The sequence below is a fragment of the Eucyclogobius newberryi genome, unplaced genomic scaffold (genome assembly GCF_026437365.1).
Source record: "Eucyclogobius newberryi isolate DKJ021-1_F unplaced genomic scaffold, fEucNew1.0.hap1 SCAF_13, whole genome shotgun sequence".
In the NCBI taxonomy this organism is placed as follows: Eukaryota; Metazoa; Chordata; class Actinopteri; order Gobiiformes; family Gobiidae; genus Eucyclogobius; species Eucyclogobius newberryi.
The window spans coordinates 15,720,080-15,744,143 of NW_027315757.1; the positions used below are offsets into that span (position 1 = coordinate 15,720,080).

Here is a 24,064-nt window from a genome sequence, read left to right on the forward strand (position 1 = left end):
GCTAGACCGTCGTTCTCCTGTCGTTCTCCTGTCGTTCCCCTGTCGTTCCCCTGTCGTTCCTCTTGTCGTTCCTCTTGTCGTTCCTCTTGTCGTTCCCCTGTCGTTCCCCTGTCGTTCCCCTGTCGTTCTCCTGTCGTTCCTCTTGTCGTTCCCCTGTCGTTCCCCTGTCGTTCCCCTGTCGTTCCCCTGTCGTTCTCTTGTCGTTCCCCTGTCGTTCTCCTGTCGTTCCTCTTGTCGTTCCCCTGTCGTTCCCCTGTCGTTCCCCTGTCGTTCCCCTGTCGTTCCTCTTGTCGTTCCCCTGTCGTTCCCCTGTCGTTCTCCTGTCGTTCCTCTTGTCGTTCCCCTGTCGTTCCCCTGTCGTGCGTGTGCTCCTGACAGTTATTGCTTGTAAACACACAGATACATGCCAGAACAAGAGAGAGCTTTACGAGCCGCGTTTGTGAGGTGGCGACAGATGAAAGACCAGCACAACAAGCTCAAAACACGGCCAGGAAATCACATCTGCTGTTCCAGTAATGCCGGTTTAGACCCGGTTTAGACCCGGTTTAGACCCGTGTTAGACCCGGTTTAGACCCAGGTTTAGTATCAGGTTTAGACCTGGTTTAGACCCAGGTTTAGACCCAGGTTTAGACCCCGGTTTAGACCCGGTTTAGACCCGGTTTAGACCCGGGTTTAGACTCGGGTTAGACCCGGGTTTAGACCCAAGTTTAGACCCGGTTTAGACCCAGTTTAGACCCCGGTTTAGACCCCGGTTTAGACCCCGGTTTAGACCCAGGTTTAGACCCAGGTTTAGACCCAGGTTTAGACCCGGTTTAGACCCGGTGTAGAACTGGTTTGGACCCGGTTTAGACTTGGTTCAGTCTCTCTGTGGCTGTAAAACACTGGTCTCTTTCTTGCTGTGGAAACATGGTGTTGACTGAACGTTACAAAAACACTTTTATGCTCCACATTTTTCTGCAGAGTTTGGACTTTAAGGTGAAAAATGAACATCCAAGATTCAGCTAAACAGACTTTTTAAACTTTATTGCTCAAGAATGTGACTTCTTCACAGATCTGACCTGTAACTTGGTGTGATGGTGGACAGATGGTTTAATGCCATACTGTGGAACATTTGATCCAAATCATCTCAGTCATTTTCTTTTTCACACTTGTTTGTAGAAGTTAAGAATTTGAGGATTTTTCTTAAATAATAATTGTAATAATAATGATGAAAATCTGTAATAGAGATGTAATAATAACTTTTGCTTTGTGCAGTTTTAGATCTTCATGTTTTTCCATAAGACGGTAACATTTTGTCCCAAGACCTTTTTAAAAAGAAAAAGTAGCTATAATATTTTAATGAAAGCAATAATATAGGGCTGTGCCAAAATATCAACATATCGATATATGGTGATATTAAATTTGGTGATACTGCTTTATCGATATATTGTCGAGGCATTTTTGGTATAATTTCCCAATTTATTTTGTGACCGCGCTACAATTTTGTTGCTCGTTTAAAGAAAGGACCATTTGACATTTTGACCGTTTCGATGATTACAATGGGAGGCTTTCATTTTTAGTTTGTTAAAATGTATTGGGTTCTTTTAAAACATTGTGATAAAGTATCGTAGAATATCGATGATCGCGCATATCGCAAACTCGTGACATGATCGTATCGAGAGCCGCGCGTTGTGTAAGATTCATACTTCACATTTTAAACACGTCCAGGAGCATCAACTTAAGAGAAATCTGAAGTATTTCATCAAAGAATCGTATGTATTTCGGAACACATTTGTAACACGTTTTTGTAAAAGTCACAGCTTCAGAGATATTCAGTGACTTAAATTATTCCAGTCTTTGTAGCCGTTCAAATTGCCTTTTGGATTGAATGTTTATGACTTTTCTAGACCTGAGATCCGCCCTGTAAAAGCACAAAAATATGTAATACAAGGAGAATGGAGAATATCGTGTGAAAAATGCTGTATTTAAGGTTCCTTCTGTTCATTTCGAGCGGTCGGGGTGTTTTGTCACATCGTTGTGGAGCTCGTGGCCTTTAGCCGTCTCCAGGGAGCGCAAAGACTTCTGGGAAAAATGCAGGTGGGACAGGAGAATGAGAGGAGCACGATTAATCATTACAGGATTAATCATTATTAAAGGATTAATCATTACAGGATTATTTATCACAGTTTCACGAACATTGGAGTGTAAAAGGGAAGTGTAGGTTTGTAAAATAGTATAACGTGGAGAGATATGACTGAAAATGGATCTGGAACATCGAGTGTAACGTCAAAAATGCATCAAATATACAAATTCATGCAGCGCCAGGAAGTGTCAGAGAAAGTGGTTAGAATTACTCAATGACTCGCTTTACTTTATCCCTGAGAAAACATCCGCGGAGAGACTTTATAATCATTGGATTTTACCGGACTAATCTGATTATTGTGAGTTTTGTTTCCTGTTGGAGCTTTGTGTCGTTGCGCGTTAGCACGTGGCTAGCTCCTTGTTAGCGTCAGTGCTTCTGCTCTAGAATGAATACATACTAAAAGTTTATTCACAATATAATCATAAGAACTGAACATAAATGAATAATTGTAAATGTTTTAGAAGCAAGTAGAATTTTGTAAACGCTGGTCACAAACTTGAGGAATAGTAATAGTCGTAAAATCGTGATGTTTCTTCTCACAATAATCGTTGTAACACTAGTAATATTGTGATAGTTCTTCTGACGTGTTAAAGACTTTACCAAACTTTATAAAGGGATTTAAAGGGACGTGTTTGTGTCTCAATGCTAACGCTAATTCTACCGTTGAGGCTTTACAAAATGTAAAGATTAAACATATTAAAATAACAGACTGAACTGTTCTTCATAAAAACGGACAATATTTACTTTAAAATGTATTTTGGTTGTTTATTTAATATTTACCATTTTAAGAAAAATTAGCTGTGAGTTAGCTTAGCCTACTGTTGCTGCGCACAATAGCCCAAAAAGCAGTGGAAGAAAATGACAAAGTACAAAAGTAAAAGTTCAAATTTGTACTTTGTTGAAGTAATTTGTACATTAGATACTTTACCCTTTCTTGTTTTAATAATACCAATATAGAACACTTATAGGGCTGCGCGGTATTGACAAAAATGAATAGGCCTATGTCAGTACTTTTTGGAGCCTAACAATATTCAGAAGATCTTCTATCAAACTTAAACGTGTTAAAACATGTCTTTAAACGCATTAGTTGAGGTTTATTGATCAGAAAAATGTCTGTAAAATGACAAAAGTGCAGAAATATCACCTTATACTATATATAGAAAGTTTAGTCAGTCGCTTCTTTCTTGGGGTTGACTTGTTTCTCTCTGAAAGTCATGCACACTTCACTCTGACGTCGTCCTGTTGACATGTTTTTGATTTCTTCGATGCCGACAGTGGTTTTTTAAATGTAGAATACAACCACCTGCTTCTCTCAAACCTGTCATTATCGTAGCATCACTTCCCTGGAATGTAGCCGCGACTCCGCTCCCGCGACGACTCCGCCACAGTATGACATCAAACATAAAAGATCTTTCTATTGCTCAATAATACCATAAAAAACATGCATTCTTACTGTGAGTGGGCTTGCCTCTCCACAGATCTGACCTGTAACTTGGCCTGGTTGTGTCACCTACTTCTCTCTGTGGAGTTTTAAGAGGCTGTACCCATCATTATATTTTTTCATGTAATACAGTTTTGCCCCGGTACAGAATGTCATTGATTATATTATTGTAAAATCATCGAAGTGGGTAATGCACCGTTAGCATGCTATTCGCTGTTGGCTTTACCGTGACCGTAAACTCTGCTCCGGGCTCTGAAAGTTGTAAGACGTGCTTATAAACTCGCATCGCATTGAGTTATTGACTCTTCCAGGGTCTGTAAACAAAACATTATGATTCAGAAGTTGCTAATGTATTAGCAACTGACACCACCAGAGCCGAGTTGGAAAATATTACCACATGTAAAAGAGTTTTGTGTAGATTGTCATTCAGACAGATGACATGTCAGATCATTAGCAATTAGCGCCGACATTTGCATACATGCTAACAACCTTGTAATAAACAAGCTGGCTGATGTCGGTGTAATCCCTCATTCGTCCAGGCGTGTTCCATAGTAGAAAAAGCTTCAGTTGTAGTCATCTGGACTCAGTTTGAAAAAATAGACGTTTCGACTCTCATCCAAGAGTCATTGTCAATAACAGAATTTAGATCGAGAACTCCGATATTAATACTGTTCTGTGGTAAGACCTGCCCATTGGGAGGAGCCTTCCTGAAGTAGAAAGAGTTGTTGGTTTCAACAGAAACTCCCCCCTTGTATCTACCGAGCAAGCCTATTCAGAATCTTAATGGGCTATTAGAAACCTCTTTGTCTTTGTGAGACCCTGGCTCAACCACCCTGAGTACCTGATTAGCATTTGAATGGCCTGGTCCTTTACCTTTCCAGGGGTTCAGTAACCCATTATAGATAACAGGAAGATTAAACCTAAGCCCTCCATTTCTGTTTAAAGAAGGTCTTTCTTTTTTAACAAAAATAGCTTCCTTGACTCCTCTTTCAAACCATCTTTTCTCCCTGCTTAAAACCTTCACCTCACCGTCTTCAAACGAGTGATTAGAGGCTTCAAGATGGAGATGCACGGCGCTCTGTGGTCCTGAACTAGTATTTCTTCTGTGCTGATAAAGCCTCTTGTGTAGAGGCTGTTTCGTCTCACCTATGTAACGTTCTTTACAGCTTTCTTCACTGCATTGGATCGAATAAACTACATTGCTCTGTTTTTGAGTCGGCAATTTGTCCTTTGGGTGAACCAGTTTTTGTCTTAAAGTGTTTCCTGGTTTAAAATAAACAGGGACTTCGTGTTGTCTAAAAATTCTCTGCAGTTTTTCCGACAGGCCAGACACATAAGGGATATAAACACCCTTCCTTCGCTGTTCAGTTTCCCTTTTGTCCTGCTTCTTGGTTCTCTTCACTCTGTTGAGAGCCCAAGCGGGGTAACCACAGGCTGAGAGGGCATTTCGGACATGTTTTTCCTCTTTCTTCTTGCCCTCTGAGCTGGTGGGCACACCTTGAGCTCTGTGTTGTAAGGTTCTGATCACTCCCAGCTTGTGCTGTAGTGGGTGGTTGGAACCAAAGAGCAGATACTGGTCCGTGTGTGTAGGTTTCCTATATACTTCTATTTGGAGTTTCCCGTCCTCTCCTCTGCTCTACTGGCCAACCTGTACATGGAGCACTTTGAGAAGAAGGCACTGTCCTCATTCTCAGGCATAGCCCCAAAACTATGGCTCCGCTATGTTGATGATACGTTTGTAACAATCAAGAAACAAGAGCTGGAAACCTTCTCTGTTCACATCAATGCTGTGGACCCACATATCAGGTTTACAAGAGAAGACGCTAAGGAGAATCGCTTGGCCTTTCTTGATTGTGCCACGATCAGAGGAGAGGACGGGAAACTCCAAATAGAAGTATATAGGAAACCTACACACACGGACCAGTATCTGCTCTTTGGTTCCAACCACCCACTACAGCACAAGCTGGGGGTGATCAGAACCTTACAACACAGAGCTCAAGGTGTGCCCACCAGCTCAGAGGGCAAGAAGAAAGAGGAAAAACATGTCCGAAATGCCCTCTCAGCCTGTGGTTACCCCGCTTGGGCTCTCAACAGAGTGAAGAGAACCAAGAAGCAGGACAAAAGGGAAACTGAACAGCGAAGGAAGGGTGTTTCTATCCCTTATGTGTCTGGCCTGTCGGAAAAACTGCAGAGAATTTTTAGACAACACGAAGTCCCTGTTTATTTTAAACCAGGCAACACTTTAAGACAAAAACTGGTTCACCCTAAGGACAAGTTGCCGACTCAAAAACAGAGCAATGTAGTTTATTCGATCCAATGCAGTGAAGAAAGCTGTAAAGAACGTTACATAGGTGAGACAAATCAGCACAGAAGAAATACTAGTTCAGGACCACAGAGCGCCGTGCATCTCCATCTTGAAGCCTCTAATCACTCGTTTGAAGACGGTGAGGTGAAGGTTTTAAGCAGGGAGAAAAGATGGTTTGAAAGAGGAGTCAAGGAAGCTATTTTTGTTAAAAAAGAAAGACCTTCTTTAAACAGAAATGGAGGTCTAAGGTTCAATCTTCCTGTTATCTATAATGGGTTACTGAACCCCTGGAAAGGTAAAGGACCAGACCATTCAGATGCTAATCAGGTACTCAGGGTGGTCGAGCCAGGGTCTCACAAAGACAAAGAGGTTTTAACAGCCCATTAAGATTCTGAATAGGCTAGCTCGGTAGATACAAGGGGGGAGTTTCTGTTGAAACCAACAACTCTTTCTACTTCAGGAAGGCTCCTCCCAATGGGCGGGTCTTACCACAGAACAGTATTAATATCGGAGTTCTCGACCTAAATTCTGTTATTGACAATGACTCTTCGATGAGAGTCGAAACGTCTACTTTTTCAAACTGAGTCCAGATGACTACAACTGAAGCTTTTTCTAAGCTGGCTGATAATATAAAAGAAATATTATGAAAAGAGCTGAATAAAAATGAAAAAGTTATTGTCATAAACCTGCATTTCAAATTTGTACTTTGCTATAAAGTGATATTTCTGCACTTTTGCCTAACCTTAATTGAACCCTAATTTAGACAGATATTTCACATTTATCTGATAATTAAACTTCAACTAATATATTTAAAGACATTTCATATGTTTGACACATTTGGGTTAGATTTATATAATATCGTCTGAATATTGTTAACGAGATACTTGTTATAAATAGAGATAATTAAACAGAGGTAATCATGGCCCACACCTGATTATCTGATGGATCATTGGGACATTTCTATCATAAACCCTATTTCCTGGAAAAAAGGGCCACAAAAGTAATGCAGTTTTGAATCCATTTGTCCAGAAACGACTGAATGTTTCATCGTTTTTTAATCTCTGTAATCTCGTCACTCGTCCTAAGGCTTAATCATTGTACAAAAGGAAATTAATCCAGTTTATGTTTGATGAGATGAGCGTCAGGTGCTCCTCAGGACGACGGCGAGGCAACGATCAGAGGAACTGGAAAATCCCAGGCACAACTTCAAAAGACCTTTGTCGAAAAGGGGATTTGTAGAGACGTTTGGGCTGCGCGGGTGTCTCGCCACAATCACACCAAGTCTACCATGTGACATATACAATCAACCAAGAGGGAAACATGTGGGATGATATAATACACGTAGAAACAACTAGATTTAAATGACCGTGATCTGCTCCACACGTGCGACATGTAAACTACATAGACACACGACCTTTGAAGTAAAGTACTCTTAAGAACGAGCCGCTTCTGTTGAAAAGCTGTACAATTCATGATCAAGATCTAAATCACTTTTTACTTCAATACTTTTACTTAAGTAGATTATTCCGTGTTATAATTTGTACAGAATATAATAATATACAGAAGTATAAGTCGCACCAGCCAAAAAAATGCATAATAGAGAAGAAAAAAACATATATAAGTCACACTGGCGTATGAAATGCGGCTGCAAGTGTGAAAATAACAAATAATATCACATAAGTGGCTCCGGAGTATAAGTATGAATATAAATATAAATATAAATATAAGTCGCACCCCGGCCAAAACTATGAAAAAAGGTGCGACTTATGGTCTGGAAAATATGGTAAAAGTGTCCACAAGCTTAATGATGAAAAAGAAAAAAAAAACTCATGTTTTGCTGTGGTTCATATAAATCAAAACATTATAAATAACACTAATACAAAAAACTAAAATCTTGGTTGTGGAAGACGACCGAATCGACCAATTAATCAATTAAACGAGCCTGTTCTCAGAGGATGCGCAGCTCGGGTACATGTACTGGATTGTACTTGAGTAACTTTTTGCCATTAAACTTTTACTCCTACTCGAGTAATATTTGTATTGAAGTAACAGTCTCGTACTTGAGTGTGTTGTTCACCAGCTCCGCCTCCCTCTGTACGCCAAACCGATCTGTCTTCAAACGCCTCCTTAACCCTGGTCTTTCTCACCCTCAGGACTCGTACCACTCCCATCGACCCAAAGAGAAACTTCACTCCGAGAGCAACAACAACGAGAACTCTGTCCCCAAAGACTTCGAGAGCGTGGACGGCAACAGCAACCTGGCCCGCCGCCCGCGCCCCAAACTCAAGCCGGACAAGGCTCGGGGCGCGGCGCCGGGGAAAGACGCCGCCCGAGTCATGGAGGCCAAGAAACCGCACCTCCCGAGAGCCACCGCCGCGCCGGCCGCCAACGTGTCCGGGAGCGTGCCAGCGGCGACCGAGGCGGCGTCCAGCGCGGCCAGGTCGGGGAGGAAGACGCCGCAGTGCGAGGTCGGCGGAAAAGAGGCCATTTCAGCGCTTTCCAGAGCCAGGACCAGGGAGTGCCGGCAGCAGATCGTGGAGGTTTACTGCAAACACAAGGAGCGAGCGCTGATGCCCGAGCGAGTGCCGCGGTACTGCCCCGTCGAGGGTAAGGGCCGCGCCACGCCGGACTTATCCGGTTTATTGTGTCCTATTACCCTTAGTTTAGGCACGATTATTTTAGTTGAAAAGTCAAATAACGCTCTGACTGACCTCGCGCGCTCTGACCTCGCGCGCTCTGACCTCGCTGGTTTGGTGCAAAAGCGTCGTTGATCCGTCCGTATCCGTGATTCGGCCTCCGCGTCTCCGTCGCTATTTTTAAAGCCGTAATTGGAGGTTTGAGTTCTCTGAGCTTTTCGGGCGTCGTTAATGTAAATCCACATCGTTCATGTGAACTCGGGCGACCGAGGAACAAATGACAGACTCGGGCCAAACGTTCATCGCGCTTCGTGGCTGTTTATAATGGAGCCTTTTCTGTCCGTGAGACCGCTCGCTCTGGACTCCGTCTCGAGTACAAACACTCATCTGAGGATTGTTAGAGCCCAGATTGATGTTTTCTCACTTCCTGTTGCTCTTTGCTACGACACGATTGATTTTTACAGCTAAAACAGATTCTAAACTGCGGCGTCCAGGAGGTTATGAGCTCTTTTCACAACTTTCAGGTCTTAATTTAATTCAAGCCCTAATGAGACTTCAGCTCAGTTTAGTCAGTGAGTTTATCAACACAAAGTCTCTGAACCACATTCTTTAACTCAATGATCATTTTAAACTTGATTAAACTTGATTACACTTCATTACATGTTGAGTGGCAGGTTGAGTGGCAGGTGCTGGTGCTTTTCCCTCGCCCCTGACGCTCTCTGGCTCCTGCTAAAGTTTATAACAAACCCAGAGAAATGACAGTCCATCATCCGAGTTTCTCTGGTCTATTTGTGGAAAAGGCTGAACGGCCCCGAGAGCCGTCCCGGGGCATCTCTAATGATATGATTACAGGAGGCTGATGGTACAGAGCCGTGCCGCCCAGTCAGCCAAGACCTGGGCCAGTCTTACAGACCTAATGACCCCCGACGACCCCTTGACGACCCCTGAAGAACCCTGACGGCCCCTGACGACCCTTTACGACCCCTGAACGACCCTTGACGACCCCTGAACGACCCCTGAACGACCCCTGAACGACCCCTGAACGACCCCTGAACAACACTTGACGACTCCTCATTATCTTCTGCTCAGGTCGTCCCGTTAAGACCCAAAAAACACACTCCGTCCCTAAAGACAGCTGAGTTTCCGTCAAAATCCCTGAAGTTTATTTGTAGAGCACATTTAAAGCTTCAATACAAACAGAAATGAGAGAGAGAGAAAAGTGCAGTTATCCTATCAAACAGGACGGTCAGAGATGTGGCAGGTCAAATGTCTAATGTCTCTCCCTTCTCGCTGTGGCGGCAGGTAAAGTGAGCGTGAACGTCCACTGGGAGGAGTCTCCGGCGGACGTCTCCCCCGCGGCACCCGTCAGGATCGCGTTCGTTCTGGTGGTCCACGGCCGAGCGTCTCGACAGTTCCACAGACTCTTCAAGGCCGTTTACCACAGCTCGCACTTCTACTACATCCACGTGGACCAGGTGGGACCTTCTACTACACGTCTATCTCACTTGGACCTTCTACTACATTCTTCTACACTTCCATCACGCTTCCTTTGTCGCTCTAAAATACAATAGTTTTCTGATGATGAAGGTGATCTTAAGGCGATGTTCAGGCGAGTTTGGATGGTGTTCATGTGATGTTCGGTTGAGGTTCAGGTAATGTTAAGGTGATGTTCATGCAATGTTCGGGCGATGTTCGGGCGATGTTCAGGTAATGTTAAGGTGATGTTCATGCAATGTTCGGGCGATGTTCGGGCGATGTTCAGGTAATGTTCAGGTAATGTTCGGGCGATGTTCAGGTAATGTTCAGGTAATGTTCAGGTGATGTTCAGGTAATGTTCAGGTAATGTTCAGGTAATGTTCAGGTAATGTTCAGGTAATGTTCAGGTAATGTTCAGGTAATGTTCAGGTGATGTTCAGGTAATGTTCAGGTAATGTTCAGGTAATGTTCAGGTAATGTTCGGGCGATGTTCAGGTAATGTTCAGGTAATGTTCAGGTGATGTTCAGGTAATGTTCAGGTAATGTTCAGGTGATGTTCAGGTGATGTTCAGGTGATGCTTGGGTGATGTTCAGGTAATGTTCAGGTAATGTTCAGGTAATGTTCAGGTAATGTTCAGGTGATGTTCAGGTAATGTTCAGGTAATGTTCAGGTAATGTTCAGGTGATGTTCAGGTAATGTTCAGGTAATGTTCAGGTAATGTTCAGGTAATGTTCAGGTGATGTTCAGGTGATGTTCAGGTGATGCTTGGGTGATGTTCAGGTGATGCTTGGGTGATGTTCATGCAATGTTTGGGCGATGTTCGGGTGAGGTTCGGGCGATGTACGGGCGATGTACGGGCGATGTTCGGGCGAGGTTCGGGTGCTGTTCGGGTGCTGTTCGGGTGATGTTCGGGTGATGTTTGGGTGCTGTTCGGGTGCTGTTCCGGCGATGCTCACCAGGCTCTGTGTGTTTCCTCCAGAGGTCGGACTTCCTCCACAGAGAGGTGCTGCATTTGGTTGCTAAGTATCCAAACGTCAGAGCGACTCCTTGGCGCATGGCGACGATCTGGGGCGGGGCCAGCCTGCTCACCATGTACCTGCGCAGCATGGACGACCTGCTCAAGATGGACGACTGGTCCTGGGACTTCTTTATCAACCTGAGCGCCGCAGACTTCCCCATCAGGTGATGTCATCATGATGTCATCATGACGCTTTGGGGTTTATAGGGATAAATGTGGTGGATTCTCCTTTAGGTCGATAAACACAAAGTCTGAAGAAAGTCTGAAGAATAAAGTCTGGCAGTAATGCAACACTTGGATGCCAAACCGCCATAAAACAACAAAAACAAAAACAATAACACAAACTAATGATAATCGAGACATTTTTTAAATAAATCATTGTTATTTTTTTATTTATTTTGTAGAAAAGGGACAATTTTCAAACTAAATTAGTCCTTTTTTTAGATGGATAAATAATTAAAATGAATGTAACGATTCTTGAAGCAAAATTAAGTCCTTTCAACTCAGTTTTTCCTCCAAAATAAAATGTAAAGTGCTTTTTTTATTTTGCCGTTTATGTCAAATTAATCATTCAGAAAGTACAATTTCATAAAGAAATATGGACTTTTTCATCATCCTCTTAATTTTCCTCTTCTCTTCTTTCTCCTCTCCTCTCCTCCTCATCTCTCCTCTCTCGCTCTCCTTTCTTTCCTCCCTCCTCTTGTCCGCTGTGATTGGCTCAAGTGCAGTTCTGGCTGTAATCAGAGCTAATCGCGGCGTCTGCCTGTGCTTCCTGTCTGCTCATTAGCTCGTTAGCCGTGCGACAAAACAAACTCACCTCCCATTGTTTAAGCCACAGACACAAAGCGGGTCTAAAGCGGGACTAGAACGGGTCTAGAGCGGGAGTAAAGCGGGTCTAGAGCGGGACTAGAGCGGGAGTAAAGCGGGTCTAGAGCGGGACTAGAGCGGGACTAAAGCGGGTCTAAAGCGGGTCTAGAGCGGGAGTAGAGCGGGAGTAAAGCGGGTCTAGAGCGGGACTAGAGCGGGTCTAGAGCGGGTCTAGAGCGGGTCTAGAGCGGGACTAGAGCGGGACTAGAGCGGGACTAGAGCGGGACTAGAGCGGGACTAGAGCGGGACTAGAGCGGGACTAGAGCGGGAGTAAAGCGGGTCTAGAGCGGGACTAGAGCGGGAGTAAAGCGGGTCTAGAGCGGGAGTAAAGCGGGTCTAGAGCGGGACTAGAGCGGGAGTAAAGCGGGTCTAGAGCGGGACTAGAGCGGGAGTAAAGCGGGTCTAGAGCGGGAGTAAAGCGGGTCTAGAGCGGGAGTAAAGCGGGTCTTGAGCGGGACTAGAGTGGGACTAGAGCGGGAGTAAAGCGGGTCTAGAGCGGGAGTAAAGCGGGTCTAGAGCGGGAGTAAAGCGGGTCTTGAGCGGGACTAGAGTGGGACTAGAGCGGGTCTAGAGCGGGAGTAAAGCGGGAGTAAAGCGGGTCTTGAGTGGGACTAGAGCGGGTCTAGAGCGGGAGTAAAGCGGGTCTAGAGCGGGACTAGAGCGGGAGTAAATCTTGACTAAATCTTGACTAAAGCTGGACTAAAGCAGGACTAAAGCGGGACCAAACTAGGACTAAACCAGGATTTAACTGAATTTCACAAAATAAATGCATTGCAATGTGACTGAAACGGTCTTGACTGTTGTCTTCTCTGCTCTTTAGGACCAATGAGCAGCTGGTGGGATTCCTGTCCAAATACAGAAACATGAACTTCATCAAATCCCACGGCCGAGACACAGCGCGGTAAGACATTTCACAGTTACGAGACAGAAGAGAGACAAATGAACGAGGGACGCTTGGACCTCGGCAGGAAGAGACGTTTATGTCCTGACAAACGTTTCAGGCTTTAGTTTCGTGTCCAGTGTCCAGTGGGGGCGTGTCTGATGTGGCTCTCTGTGGGGGCGTGTCTGATGTGGCTCTCTGTGGGGGCGTGTCTGATGTGGCTCTCTGTGGGGGCGTGTCTGATGTGGCTCTCTGTGGGGGCGTGTCTGATGTGGCTCTCTGTGGGGGCGTGTCTGATGTGGCTCTCTGTGGGGGCGTGTCTGATGTGGCTCACTGTGGGGGCGTGTCTGATGTGGCTCACTGTGTGTGGGGGCGTGTCTGATGTGGCTCACTGTGGGGGCGTGTCTGATGTGGCTCACTGTGTGTGGGGGCGTGTCTGATGTGGCTCACTGGGAGTTTGTGCATTTGCTCAAAAAATTAGAGGGAACATTGCGCTTCAAAAACAAACCTGATATGATTGTAAATGTAGTGGGCTGTGATTGGCTGACAGCGACAGACAGGTGAGAAGAGAGAGAAACTGAGGAAATGTATTTATTTTTGTGTAATTTATGTGGCAGATCCATTAGAAATTATAATCCTAATCTCCTTTTGTCTGCGCTGGCATTTTTGTGATGATTCTTTTTGCTTCGGTCTCAGTTTCGTCCGTAAACAGGGCCTCGATCGCCTGTTCTTCGAGTGCGACACCCACATGTGGCGTTTGGGCGACCGTAAAATCCCAGAAGGCATTGCGGTGGACGGCGGCTCCGATTGGTTCCTGCTGAACAGACGATTCGTGGATTATGTGGTGAACTCCGAGGACGCTCTGGTCACAAACATGAAGCGCTTCTACGCCTACACGCTGCTGCCCGCCGAGGTAAAAGCAACGGTTTATTATTTATTTATTATTGAAAGGAGAAGCAGGAAGTGCGGCGTTAGCATGCTAATGTTTGTTAGCTTTACCCGGGATGACAAAACTCGCTCTGGGCTTGTGAAAAGTGCTTATAAACTCATCGTGGTGAATATTTAAGACGTTCGGAATGCATTAGGTGAGAGAGAGACTAGACAAGCTAGCAAAGCGCGTTAGCAACAGCTGTTTCCTGTTTATGTCCGCACGGCACTCGCTTTGTCCAGAGCCAAAATCTGATATTTCCAGGTCATAATGCGTCTGACATGACCCAAAGCCAAAGTGTGACATAAAGAGAGGTTCAAGCGCGGCGTAGAGGCTTTAGCCACGCCCCTCACATGCAGAGAAGTCAAAAAAAGAGGCAAAACTGTTCCTGTGCACGCTAGCTTTAGCCACGCCCCTCACACACACTAGCTTTAGCCACGCCCCTGACACACACTAGCTTTAGCCACGCCCCTCACACACAAACTTCTGTGTGTGAGGGGCATACTTTAAGTGTTCCCTCAAAACGCCTTAAAACCCCCGAGAAACTGCCGGTCTTTTTAAATGTTGAAACGCCTTCTCCTTTAGCGCTAGTTGTGCGTTTTGTGCTGACGGACGGTTTGGTAATGTGTGATTATCCAGTCAGTTGTTTTGTTAATTGTTGTGAATTGTCTGGTATTTCCTCGTGTAATGCCGTTTATCATCTTGTGCTATTAAAAGATCAAGTGTAGACCTGGAAAATGTTAAATGGAAAGTTAGGGAATTGGCTCGGACCTTCTTTTTTAAACTTATGAACTTATCTGATTTATAAACAATGTAATTTTACAGATATTCATGATTTTTCATAACCCCAAAACTCATTTCTCACACAGTGCTGCACAATGGCCTGTACGCGGTTTGACTGGGCACTTTGTTGGCTTCAGTCTTGTGAAATGTATTCCCGACTCATGACAATTTGCTTATTGTCTCACCCCACTCTTCTCCCTCAGGATTTCCAGTGGAATAAATTTTATAAAGTGATTAATTGGAATAATTGTAATCTTATTTTGTAAATCATTATCTGGATGACACAGACTCTACAACACAAGGACCGTAAACATTTAGATTTTTCAGTCGATATTTTCTTTTAGAAGTCCAACAATTATTCTGGGGAGATTTCAAAGGAAAAAGCATATTATTGAGTTCTCTTGATATTTTACCAATTAATTCACAAAGTTATTTTTGTATGGATATTTGTAATTGTGTGATTTTGCGGTAAACAATTTCAAGATTTTATCAATAGTACTTTTTACTCGTAAATATTCTCTATCTAGAAGCCTCCAGTCGCCATATTTCAAGCTTAATTTGTTTAAAATGTATTTACATTCAAGTCAAGTTTACATTTGACTTCTAAAACTACTCAAATAATAATCATAATCATAATAATAATAATAATAATAATAATAATAATAATAATAACTTTTATTTATATAGCGCTTTTCAGTGACCCAAAGACGCTGAACATAATAAAAAAGGGGGGGGGGGTATTTACAGACAGGGGGGACAACACGTACAATACATATTAATATACAGATAAAATGAACAAGACAGAAGAAGTAGAGAGAAAAAGATGGGGATGTAACAGGGGGTAGAAGAGTAGGCAATGGGGTAGAGGAGGCTAGGGGTAGGGGAGGTCATAGGCTTGGGTGAAGAGGTATGTTTTTAGGCGGGATTTGAATGTTGTGAGTGAGGGAGAGTGGCGGACAGGTTGGGGGAGGGAGTTCCAGAGTCGGGGTGCTGTTCGGGAGAATGCTCTGTCGCCAAAAGTTTTGAGTCGGGATGTTGGTGCAGTCAGGGTGAGAGAGGAGGAGGATCGGAGAGCTCGGGTGGGGCGGTGGGGGATGAGGAGGTCAGACAGGTAGGGGGGGGCAAGGTGGTGAAGAGCTTTGAAGGTGAGGAGGAGTATTTTAAAGTTGATGCGCTGCTTGATGGGGAGCCAGTGGAGAGAGCGGAGAACGGGAGTGATGTGATCACGGGACCGGGTGTGGGTGAGGAGGCGGGCAGCGGAGTTTTGGACCATTTGGAGTCTGTGGAGGGAATGGGAGGAGATGCCAGTGAGGAGGGAGTTACAGTAGTCAAGGCGGGAGGAGATGAAGGCATGGATGAGGGATTCAGCAGCGGGGAGGGTGAGGCAGTGTCGGATTTTGGCGATGCGGCGGAGGTGGAAGTATGAGGTCTTGACGATGTGGCTGACATGGGGAGTGAAGGAGAGGGTGGGGTCCATGATGACACCGAGATTGCGTATCAGGGTAGAGGGGGTGATGGTCGAGGTGTCGATGCTGAGTGAAAAGGGACCAGTTTTATTGAGAGTGGATTTGGTGCCAATGAGGAGGAGCTCTGTTTTGTCACTGTTCAGTTTGAGGAAGTTGAGAGTGAGCCATGATTTTATTGTAGAGATGCAGGTTTCGATGTGGCTGAGGGGAGGGTTTTGGGTGGATTTGGTGGTGAGGTATATCTGGGTGTCGTCAGCGTAGCAGTGAAAGTCCAGGTTGAGTTGGCGGAGGATGTGACCAAGGGGGAAGATGTAGCAGATGAAGAGGAGGGGGCCGAGGACTGAGCCCTGGGGGACCCCTGCGTTACTGGGGAGAGGGTGGATGAGTGACCGGAGAGGGAAATGAACTCTTGCCTGTTGGTGAGGTAGGATGTGAGCCAGTCAAGTGAATTCTAAGTTGCAGCCCTCAAAAAGGAAAGGAATAAAATCAATAATCTTGCCATTTGTGATGTTGTGATGTAGAAATTGCTCTCTTTAACATCCATTATCCTGTCGTCTTTTGTGTCTGGCACAGTCGTTTTTCCACACGGTTTTGGAGAACAGCGCCCTCTGTCAGACGATGGTGGACAATAACCTGCGCGTGACCAACTGGAACCGGAAGCTGGGCTGTAAGTGCCAGTACAAGCACATCGTGGACTGGTGCGGCTGCTCTCCCAACAACTTCAAACCCAACGACATGCCGCGCTTCCAGGTGAGGGCGGGGTCTCGTAGAATAAACATGCCACACTTCCAGGTGAGGGCGGGGTCTCGTAGATGAGGGCGGGGTCTCGTAGAGTAAACATGCCGCGCTTCCAGGTGAGGGCGGGGTCTCGTAGATGAGGGCGGGGTCTCGTAGAGTAAACATGACACGCTTCCAGGTGAGGGCGGGGTCTCGTAGATGAGGGCGGAGTCTCGTAGATGAGGGCGGAGTCTCGTAGAGTAAACATGACACGCTTCCAGGTGAGGGCGGGGTCTCGTAGATGAGTGCGGGGTCTCGTAGAATAAACATGACGCTCTACATCCAAATAAACAGGCTGTGTTCACCATGTTCTATAATTGACATAATAATTTCAGGGGACTATCCATGTGTTTGAGTCACGTGACTTCTCTGCACCTGACACGCCGTAGCGTAGCAAGCGTAGCATTAGCATTAGCTGCTAATGACCTGAAACAGCTCAGCCTCAGTCTGGAGTGACCTCTGTAAGTCCACTGGCCCCTCCTGACCACAGTTACACACTTCTGGACAAACAGGTCTTTGGGGACGTGACAGAAGAGAAAGAATCCTTTGTTTTGAGACTTTTTGTTGGCAGAGCCTCTAGATGGCATTAGAGCGTCTGATGTCTTAATTTTACGTTTGAATTGGCCCTGTGGAGCTTCACTTCCTCCTCCCTTCATTCCTTATGGAGAATTAGGTGAGATAAATCTTTACTGGCTCAATACCTCGTAGTTTTGAATCAAATCCTACTTGTACTGTAGTATTCCATCATAACCATGTAGTATTTATATCCTTCCTAAAACACTGAACATAGCACACTTATTACACTCTTTAAATAAGTGGTCTAATCCAGGAGCAGTGTCTCGGGGCCGTGTTTAACCAGTGTGTCGGTCGTGTGGGGCCCTGTCGTTTCGGAGGCGGAGACGGGAACAGGAATAACCCAGAATTCACAAATGAGCGGTGTTGCTTTTCTCAGACCCGGGGCCCGCGCTGTGGTTTGGAAACAGCTGGACTCCTGTATTTTTAGAGCCGAGCGCCGGCTTATCATTATCGTAATGTCGGGCTTCTGCGCGCACACGACGATTCACAAAAAACTGCCACATTTACAGAGATAAGAAAGAGCTCGGAGACGAGAAGCGGATTTTAATGGTCACGACTCATGAAGACTGCAGTTCTGAAGGTCAAATAATGTCCTCTTTGAGAACTAAAATTTTGTATTTAATGTCACTGTCTCTAATTTAGGGCGTGAATAATCGTGTTTCCGTGCTGTACAAACATAAAAGCATGTGCTGAACGAAGAGCAGCAGTCAAAAATCAATCAAAAAGACTCAGGAAACACGTAAAAGTCATGTTTTTGATGACTCGTGTTTTTTTTGTCTGTAAATGTCCTTGAGCATTTTCACATCATCTCAGTGAAAGTTTGTGAAAATCTCACATTTTGGGCTTTTCTTAGGAGCTGCAAGTGGCTATATTCTTTAGATGAATAGTTTAGATTGCAAAATGAATGAAATGAAGTGAAAATTAGTATTTGACTTCATTTGAGTATATTCCTGCTGCAGACTTCAAAACACGTCTTTAGAGAAGAGGTTTTATCTCTTCTCTGAAGATGTGTTTTGAAGTCTGTGTAAAATCCAGAGGACGATTATTCACTTACTAAATTAGTTGCAGATTAATCGATTAACTGCAGCTAGAATTAGATGTCAACAAATCCTTGTGTTTTGTTCTGTCAGAATCTTGTTGAGTCAGAGATTGTAAAGTTTGGTGAGAAAACGGCCTTAGTTACAATGTCCCAGAGAAATTGAGGGATGAAGTGGATTCGCTGCCCCCGCGCCGTGCTGCCCCGTGTGGCCTCCAGAGGGACGACATCAGAGTGAGTCTCCTCTCTGTGATCACTGGTCGTGGTTTGTGGTTTTCGGTGGCATAGTTCGGTGGAGGTGACGCTCTATGAATAACCCGCTCCGTCCCGCACTGGTCATTACACCGGGGTTTCCTGCCCCACTGGGCAGGGACACACCTCCTGATGATGTCACTGTGTGAGACCCAAACGTTTCATCATCGCTGCCAGTTATAGATGAAGTAAAGAATAATGGACACTAATTGCACTATTTAAAGACATAAAATTAAACATAATTTATTTAGGAGCGGCTCTGACACTGGTTTTTCAGAGTGTTTTTGTTAAATATGTTTGTAATAGATATACATACAATACATTTGTGAATCCAACTAAAAGTTTTTGCAGATGCAAATAACAAGGCACACTGCTCACAGATGCTGCTTGGTAAATTGCACCCAGGACCTTCTCGCTGTGAGGCAAGAGTCTTAACCACTGTCCCACTTATTAATGGATTAACAATATATATAATGTATCTAATTTCCACATCCAAGTGTAATGAGTTTGCATTATTCTTTAATGACAAAGTTCAGGGCATTAAAAATGCTATAAAAAACACCTAGACACTTAGAGCTAACTCACTTTGCACCTGTAACTGACAAAACTGTCCATGAGATCATCACCAGTCTGAGTTCATCTACATGCTGCCTCGATGTGTTACCCTCCAGATTTCTAAAGTCTGTGCTGAACAGTTTGTTAGCACCATTCACTCACATAGTTAACATGTCGCTTCAATCTGGGACATTCCCAATGTCTTTGAAAACTGAGGTCATAAAGCCTCTCCTAAAGAAGAGCAGTCTTGATGCTGCAGTACTGAGTCATTACCGGCTCATCTCTAATCTGACATTTTGGGGCAAAGTCCTTGAAAATGTTGTTTACCAACAGCTCACAGATTTCCTCTTAATAAACAACTCATTTGATGTATTTCAGTCAGATTTTAGACCTCATCACAGCACTGAGACTGCTTTTGCCTGAACACTGACACGGCAAAGCCTTAATTCTGTTAGATCTGAGTGCTGCTTTTGACACTGTCAATCATGGGACTCTCTTACAGAGACTAGAGGACTGGGTGGGTATCACTGGCACTGCCCTAAACTGGTTAAGGTCCTATCTGGAAGACAAGAAGTACTTTGTTGAAATTGTGTGGATGCAAAACAACTTTCTCCAGCTGAACTCAGACAAGACTCAAATCATGGTCTTTGTCCCACAGAACCACAGAGAAAGTGTTAGCGTCACCTCCAGAGTCTCGCTCTAAAATCTACAAACCAAGTTAGAAATCTGGGGGTAATAATGGACTCAGACTTGAACAGCCACATCAAATCAATAACATCAGCAGCTTTTTACCATCTAAAAAACATGAGCAAAATCAAAAATATAGTGCCTAAACCAGATTTGGAGAGACTTATCCATGCGTTTGTCTCCAGTAGATTAGACTACTGTAACGGCCTGCTCACTGGCCTCTCCAAACGAGCTGTAAAACAGCTGCAGTACATCCAGAAAGCTGCTGCTCGGGTCCTGACTAGAACCAGGAAGTACCATCACATTAGTCCTGACTAGAACCAGGAACTACCATCACATTAGTCCTGACTAGAACCAGGAACTACCATCACATTAGTCCTGACTAGAACCAGGAAGTACCATCACATTAGTCCTGACTAGAACCAGGAAGTACCATCACATTAGTCCTGACTAGAACCAGGAAGTATGATCACATTAGTCCTGTTCTCAGGTCTCTGCACTGGCTCCTGTGGCTCAGAGAAGAGACTTTAAAGCAGCTCTGCTTGTGTACAAGTCTCTCCATGGCCTAGCACCAAAGTACATCTCGGACTTGTGTGCCATATGAACAATCTCGGACTCTGAGGACCTCAGGGACCTCAGGGACCGGCCTCCTGCTGGTGCCAAAGTCACAACTAATCATGGGGAATCTTCCTGAAGACAACGTTCAAAAACAGATTTGTTCAGCTGTGCAAATGACTGAATTTTATTTGCACTTATCTCTTTTATGTCTTTATCTGTTTTTATGATTTCAGAGCATTTTTCCTGTGAAGCACTTTGAATCGAGCTCGACACATAAACTGTCCGTACATTTCTGTTGCAGTCGCCGCAGCAGCCGTCTCGTCCCGCCTTCTTCGCCCGTAAGTTTGAGGCGAGCGTGAGCCAGGAGGTGATCAATCAGCTGGACTCGTACCTGTTCGGGCCCCTGCCTGCGGGGACCCGGGGCCTCCACTCGTACTGGGAGAACCTGTACGATGAGGAGAGCGACGGCGTGTCCGGCCTGTCGGACACCGCGCTCGGACACTTCCACGCCTTCGCCCGCATGGGTCTGTCTAGGGCCGCGCAGTCGCTCCAGGGTCAGCCCCACGACCACAGCTGCAGGTGATTCTGCTCAGAGCGCTGCACGCTTAGAGAGGCCTCTGCATGTTGATGCTCCGCCCCCTGCATATTGATGCTCACACGTTACAATATAATAACCAGATTTTTAAAAGAAAATGGAAGCTAAAGCAGCAAAAAATATCAAAGTAAAATTCAAATAACGTACAAATATACAGATAAGTACATGGACAAGAAGAGTCAAATAAAAGTATACAAAATGTTTTATTGATTTTCACAAGAGCCAATTATTCAATTTTCTAATTTTGAATCTTCAATCTCGTCTTGAAAACTCTTGTAGACAAGAAAAGTATTAACATCAAATTTGTGAGATTAAAAAAGGAAATTACAAAATAGAAATTGTCGACGTTTTGCACTGCAGTTTGTATGTCATGATGAGATAATAGTGTTTGAAACGCAGTGCACTTAACGCTCTGAGGGCCTCGAAACGCAGTGCACTTCACACTCTGGGGGCCTTTATTTTATGAGCGACTCTGGAGGAAAAACGTGCCTGTTACGACGTTATGAGCTCAGCGTGATCGAGTGTTTACTTAAAGATAAACGACACTGTTTTCATATGTGAGGCCAGATTAGACCAAACCAGGACTAAACCAGGACTAAACCATAACCAAACCCCAACTTGATCAGGACTAAACCATAACCAAACCAGGACTAAAGTAGGAGATACTAGCATTTAATGTAAACAGGACAGAATGAGGCATGAATCTGGACTAAACCAGGGATTAAAACCAGAGATTAACCAGAACTAAACCAGACCTAAAACACAAGATTATACAGATGACTATAATCCAGAAATAAAAAAAAACAAAGCATCATTAAACCAGTGCTAAAGTCTGTGCCCGTCACTCGCTTCCAGCACAAGCCGCGGTTTGTTTTTGAATGTTTTCTGTCCAAATTAAACATGAAGATAAGGCCTTCTTGTCCCCGGCACAAACGGAGCTGTGTGGCAGAAAGTGGGTTTTTCCAGCTGGGTGTGGGTGGGGTGAGGGGAGATGTGGGTGGGGTGTGGGTCGGGTGTGGGTGGGGTGTACACCGCCGCGGGACAAGAAAGTGCTTGTGGAGGTTTTCAGTCGTGCGGCCTGAGGAGGGGAGTTTTTATGGAGGAGTTTAAAAGGATCAGTGTGTTCAGCCTGCGCCAGAGCCCTGAATCTAAACCAGGACTAAACCAGGTCCAAACCAGGACTAAACCAGGTCCAAACCAGGACTAAACCAGGTCCAAACCAGGACTAAACCAGGTCTAAACTAGGACTAAACCAGGTCTAAACTAGGACTAAACCAGGTCTAAACCAGGTCTAAACCAGGTCTAAACCAGGTCTAAACCAGGTCTAAACCAGGTCTAAACCAGGTCTAAACCAGGTCTAAACCAGGTCTAAACCAGGTCCAAACCTGGTCCAAACCTGGTCCAAACCAGGTCTAAACCAGGTCTAAACCAGGTCTAAACCAGGTCTAAACCAGGTCTAAACCAGGTCCAAACCAGGTCCAAACCAGGTCCAAACCAGGTCCAAACCAGGACTACCAAGGACAAAACCAGGACTAAACTAGGTCTAAACCAGGTCCAAACCATGTGCAGGGTTGAAGTAGACTTAATTAACCTGTTGTGAAATAGGAATAATCATATTTTATTGTCTGGTGTGTTTTTCCAGGTATGCGTCTGTAAATCACCCCGTGTCAGTGCACTTGTACTTCCTGTCCGATCAGTTCCAGGGTTATCTGGTCCGGCACCAGTCCCTGAACCGCGCCTCGGCCCAAACGGAGACGCTTGAGACCTGGGTGTCCTCCAAGGACCACTACACTGTCCCCAACCCGCCACCGACCGTCAACAGACTGCAGCACGTACAGGTAAACCACTGACAACAAACCGCAGCACAAACAGGTAAACCACTGACAACAAACCGCAGCACGTACAGGTAAACCACTGACAACAGACATCAGCACGCGCAGGTAAACCACTGACAACAGACCGCAGCACGCGCAGGTAAACCACTGACAACAGACCGCAGCACGCGCAGGTAAACCACTGACAACAGACCTCAGCACGCGCAGGTTAACCACTGACAACAGACATCAGCACGCGCAGGTAAACCACTGACAACAGACATCAGCACGCGCAGGTAAACCACTGACAACAGACCGCAGCACGCGCAGGTAAACCACTGACAACAGACCGCAGCACGCGCAGGTAAACCACTGACAACAGACATCAGCACGCGCAGGTTAACCACTGACAACAGACATCAGCACGCGCAGGTAAACCACTGACAACAGACCGCAGCACGCGCAGGTAAACCACTGACAACAGACCTCAGCACGCGCAGGTAAACCACTGACAACAGACCGCATCACGCGCAGGTAAACCACTGACAACAGACCTCAGCACGCGCAGGTTAACCACTGACAACAGACCTCAGCACGCGCAGGTTAACCACTGACAACAGACCTCAGCACGCGCAGGTAAACCACTGACAACAGACCGCAGCACGCGCAGGTAAACCACTGACAACAGACCGCAGCACGCGCAGGTAAACCACTGACAACAGACCGCAGCACGCGCAGGTAAACCACTGACAACAGACCTCAGCACGCGCAGGTTAACCACTGACAACAGACCGCAGCACGCGCAGGTAAACCACTGACAACAGACCTCAGCACGCGCAGGTAAACCACTGACAACAGACCTCAGCACGCGCAGGTAAACCACTGACAACAGACCGCATCACGTACAGGTTAACCACTGACAACAGACCGCATCACGCGCAGGTTAACCACTGACAACAGACCTCAGCACGCGCAGGTAAACCACTGACAACAGACCTCAGCACGCGCAGGTAAACCACTGACAACAGACCGCATCACGTACAGGTAAACCACTGACAACAGACCGCATCACGTACAGGTAAACCACTGACCACAGACCGCATCACGTACAGGTAAACCACTGACAACAGACCGCATCACGTACAGGTAAACCACTGACAACAGACCGCAGCACGCGCAGGTAAACCACTGACAACAGACCGCATCACGTACAGGTAAACCACTGACAACAGACCGCATCACGTACAGGTAAACCACTGACAACAGACCGCATCACGCGCAGGTAAACCAC

General features: G+C 45.4%; 1 protein-coding gene across 4 annotated transcripts in view; it reads left to right on the forward strand.

The window, feature by feature from the left end:
- The window catches only part of LOC140358048 (xylosyltransferase 1-like), a 41,366-nt gene that overhangs the window by 12,319 nt on the left and 4,983 nt on the right, over positions 1 to 24,064 (forward strand). For all 4 annotated transcript variants that reach the window (XR_011926690.1, XR_011926692.1, XR_011926691.1 and 1 more), the window contains exons 2-9: positions 8,022 to 8,475; positions 9,807 to 9,979; positions 10,961 to 11,163; positions 12,687 to 12,767; positions 13,443 to 13,659; positions 16,497 to 16,673; positions 20,666 to 20,943; positions 22,602 to 22,797. Coding sequence is in view for 1 of the 4 variants with exons in the window: in XM_072442696.1 (XP_072298797.1) it covers positions 8,022 to 8,475; positions 9,807 to 9,979; positions 10,961 to 11,163; positions 12,687 to 12,767; positions 13,443 to 13,659; positions 16,497 to 16,673; positions 20,666 to 20,943; positions 22,602 to 22,797 (1,779 nt within the window). In the remaining 3 variants the exon portion in view is untranslated. The remainder of the gene's footprint in view (positions 1 to 8,021; positions 8,476 to 9,806; positions 9,980 to 10,960; positions 11,164 to 12,686; positions 12,768 to 13,442; positions 13,660 to 16,496; positions 16,674 to 20,665; positions 20,944 to 22,601; positions 22,798 to 24,064) is intronic.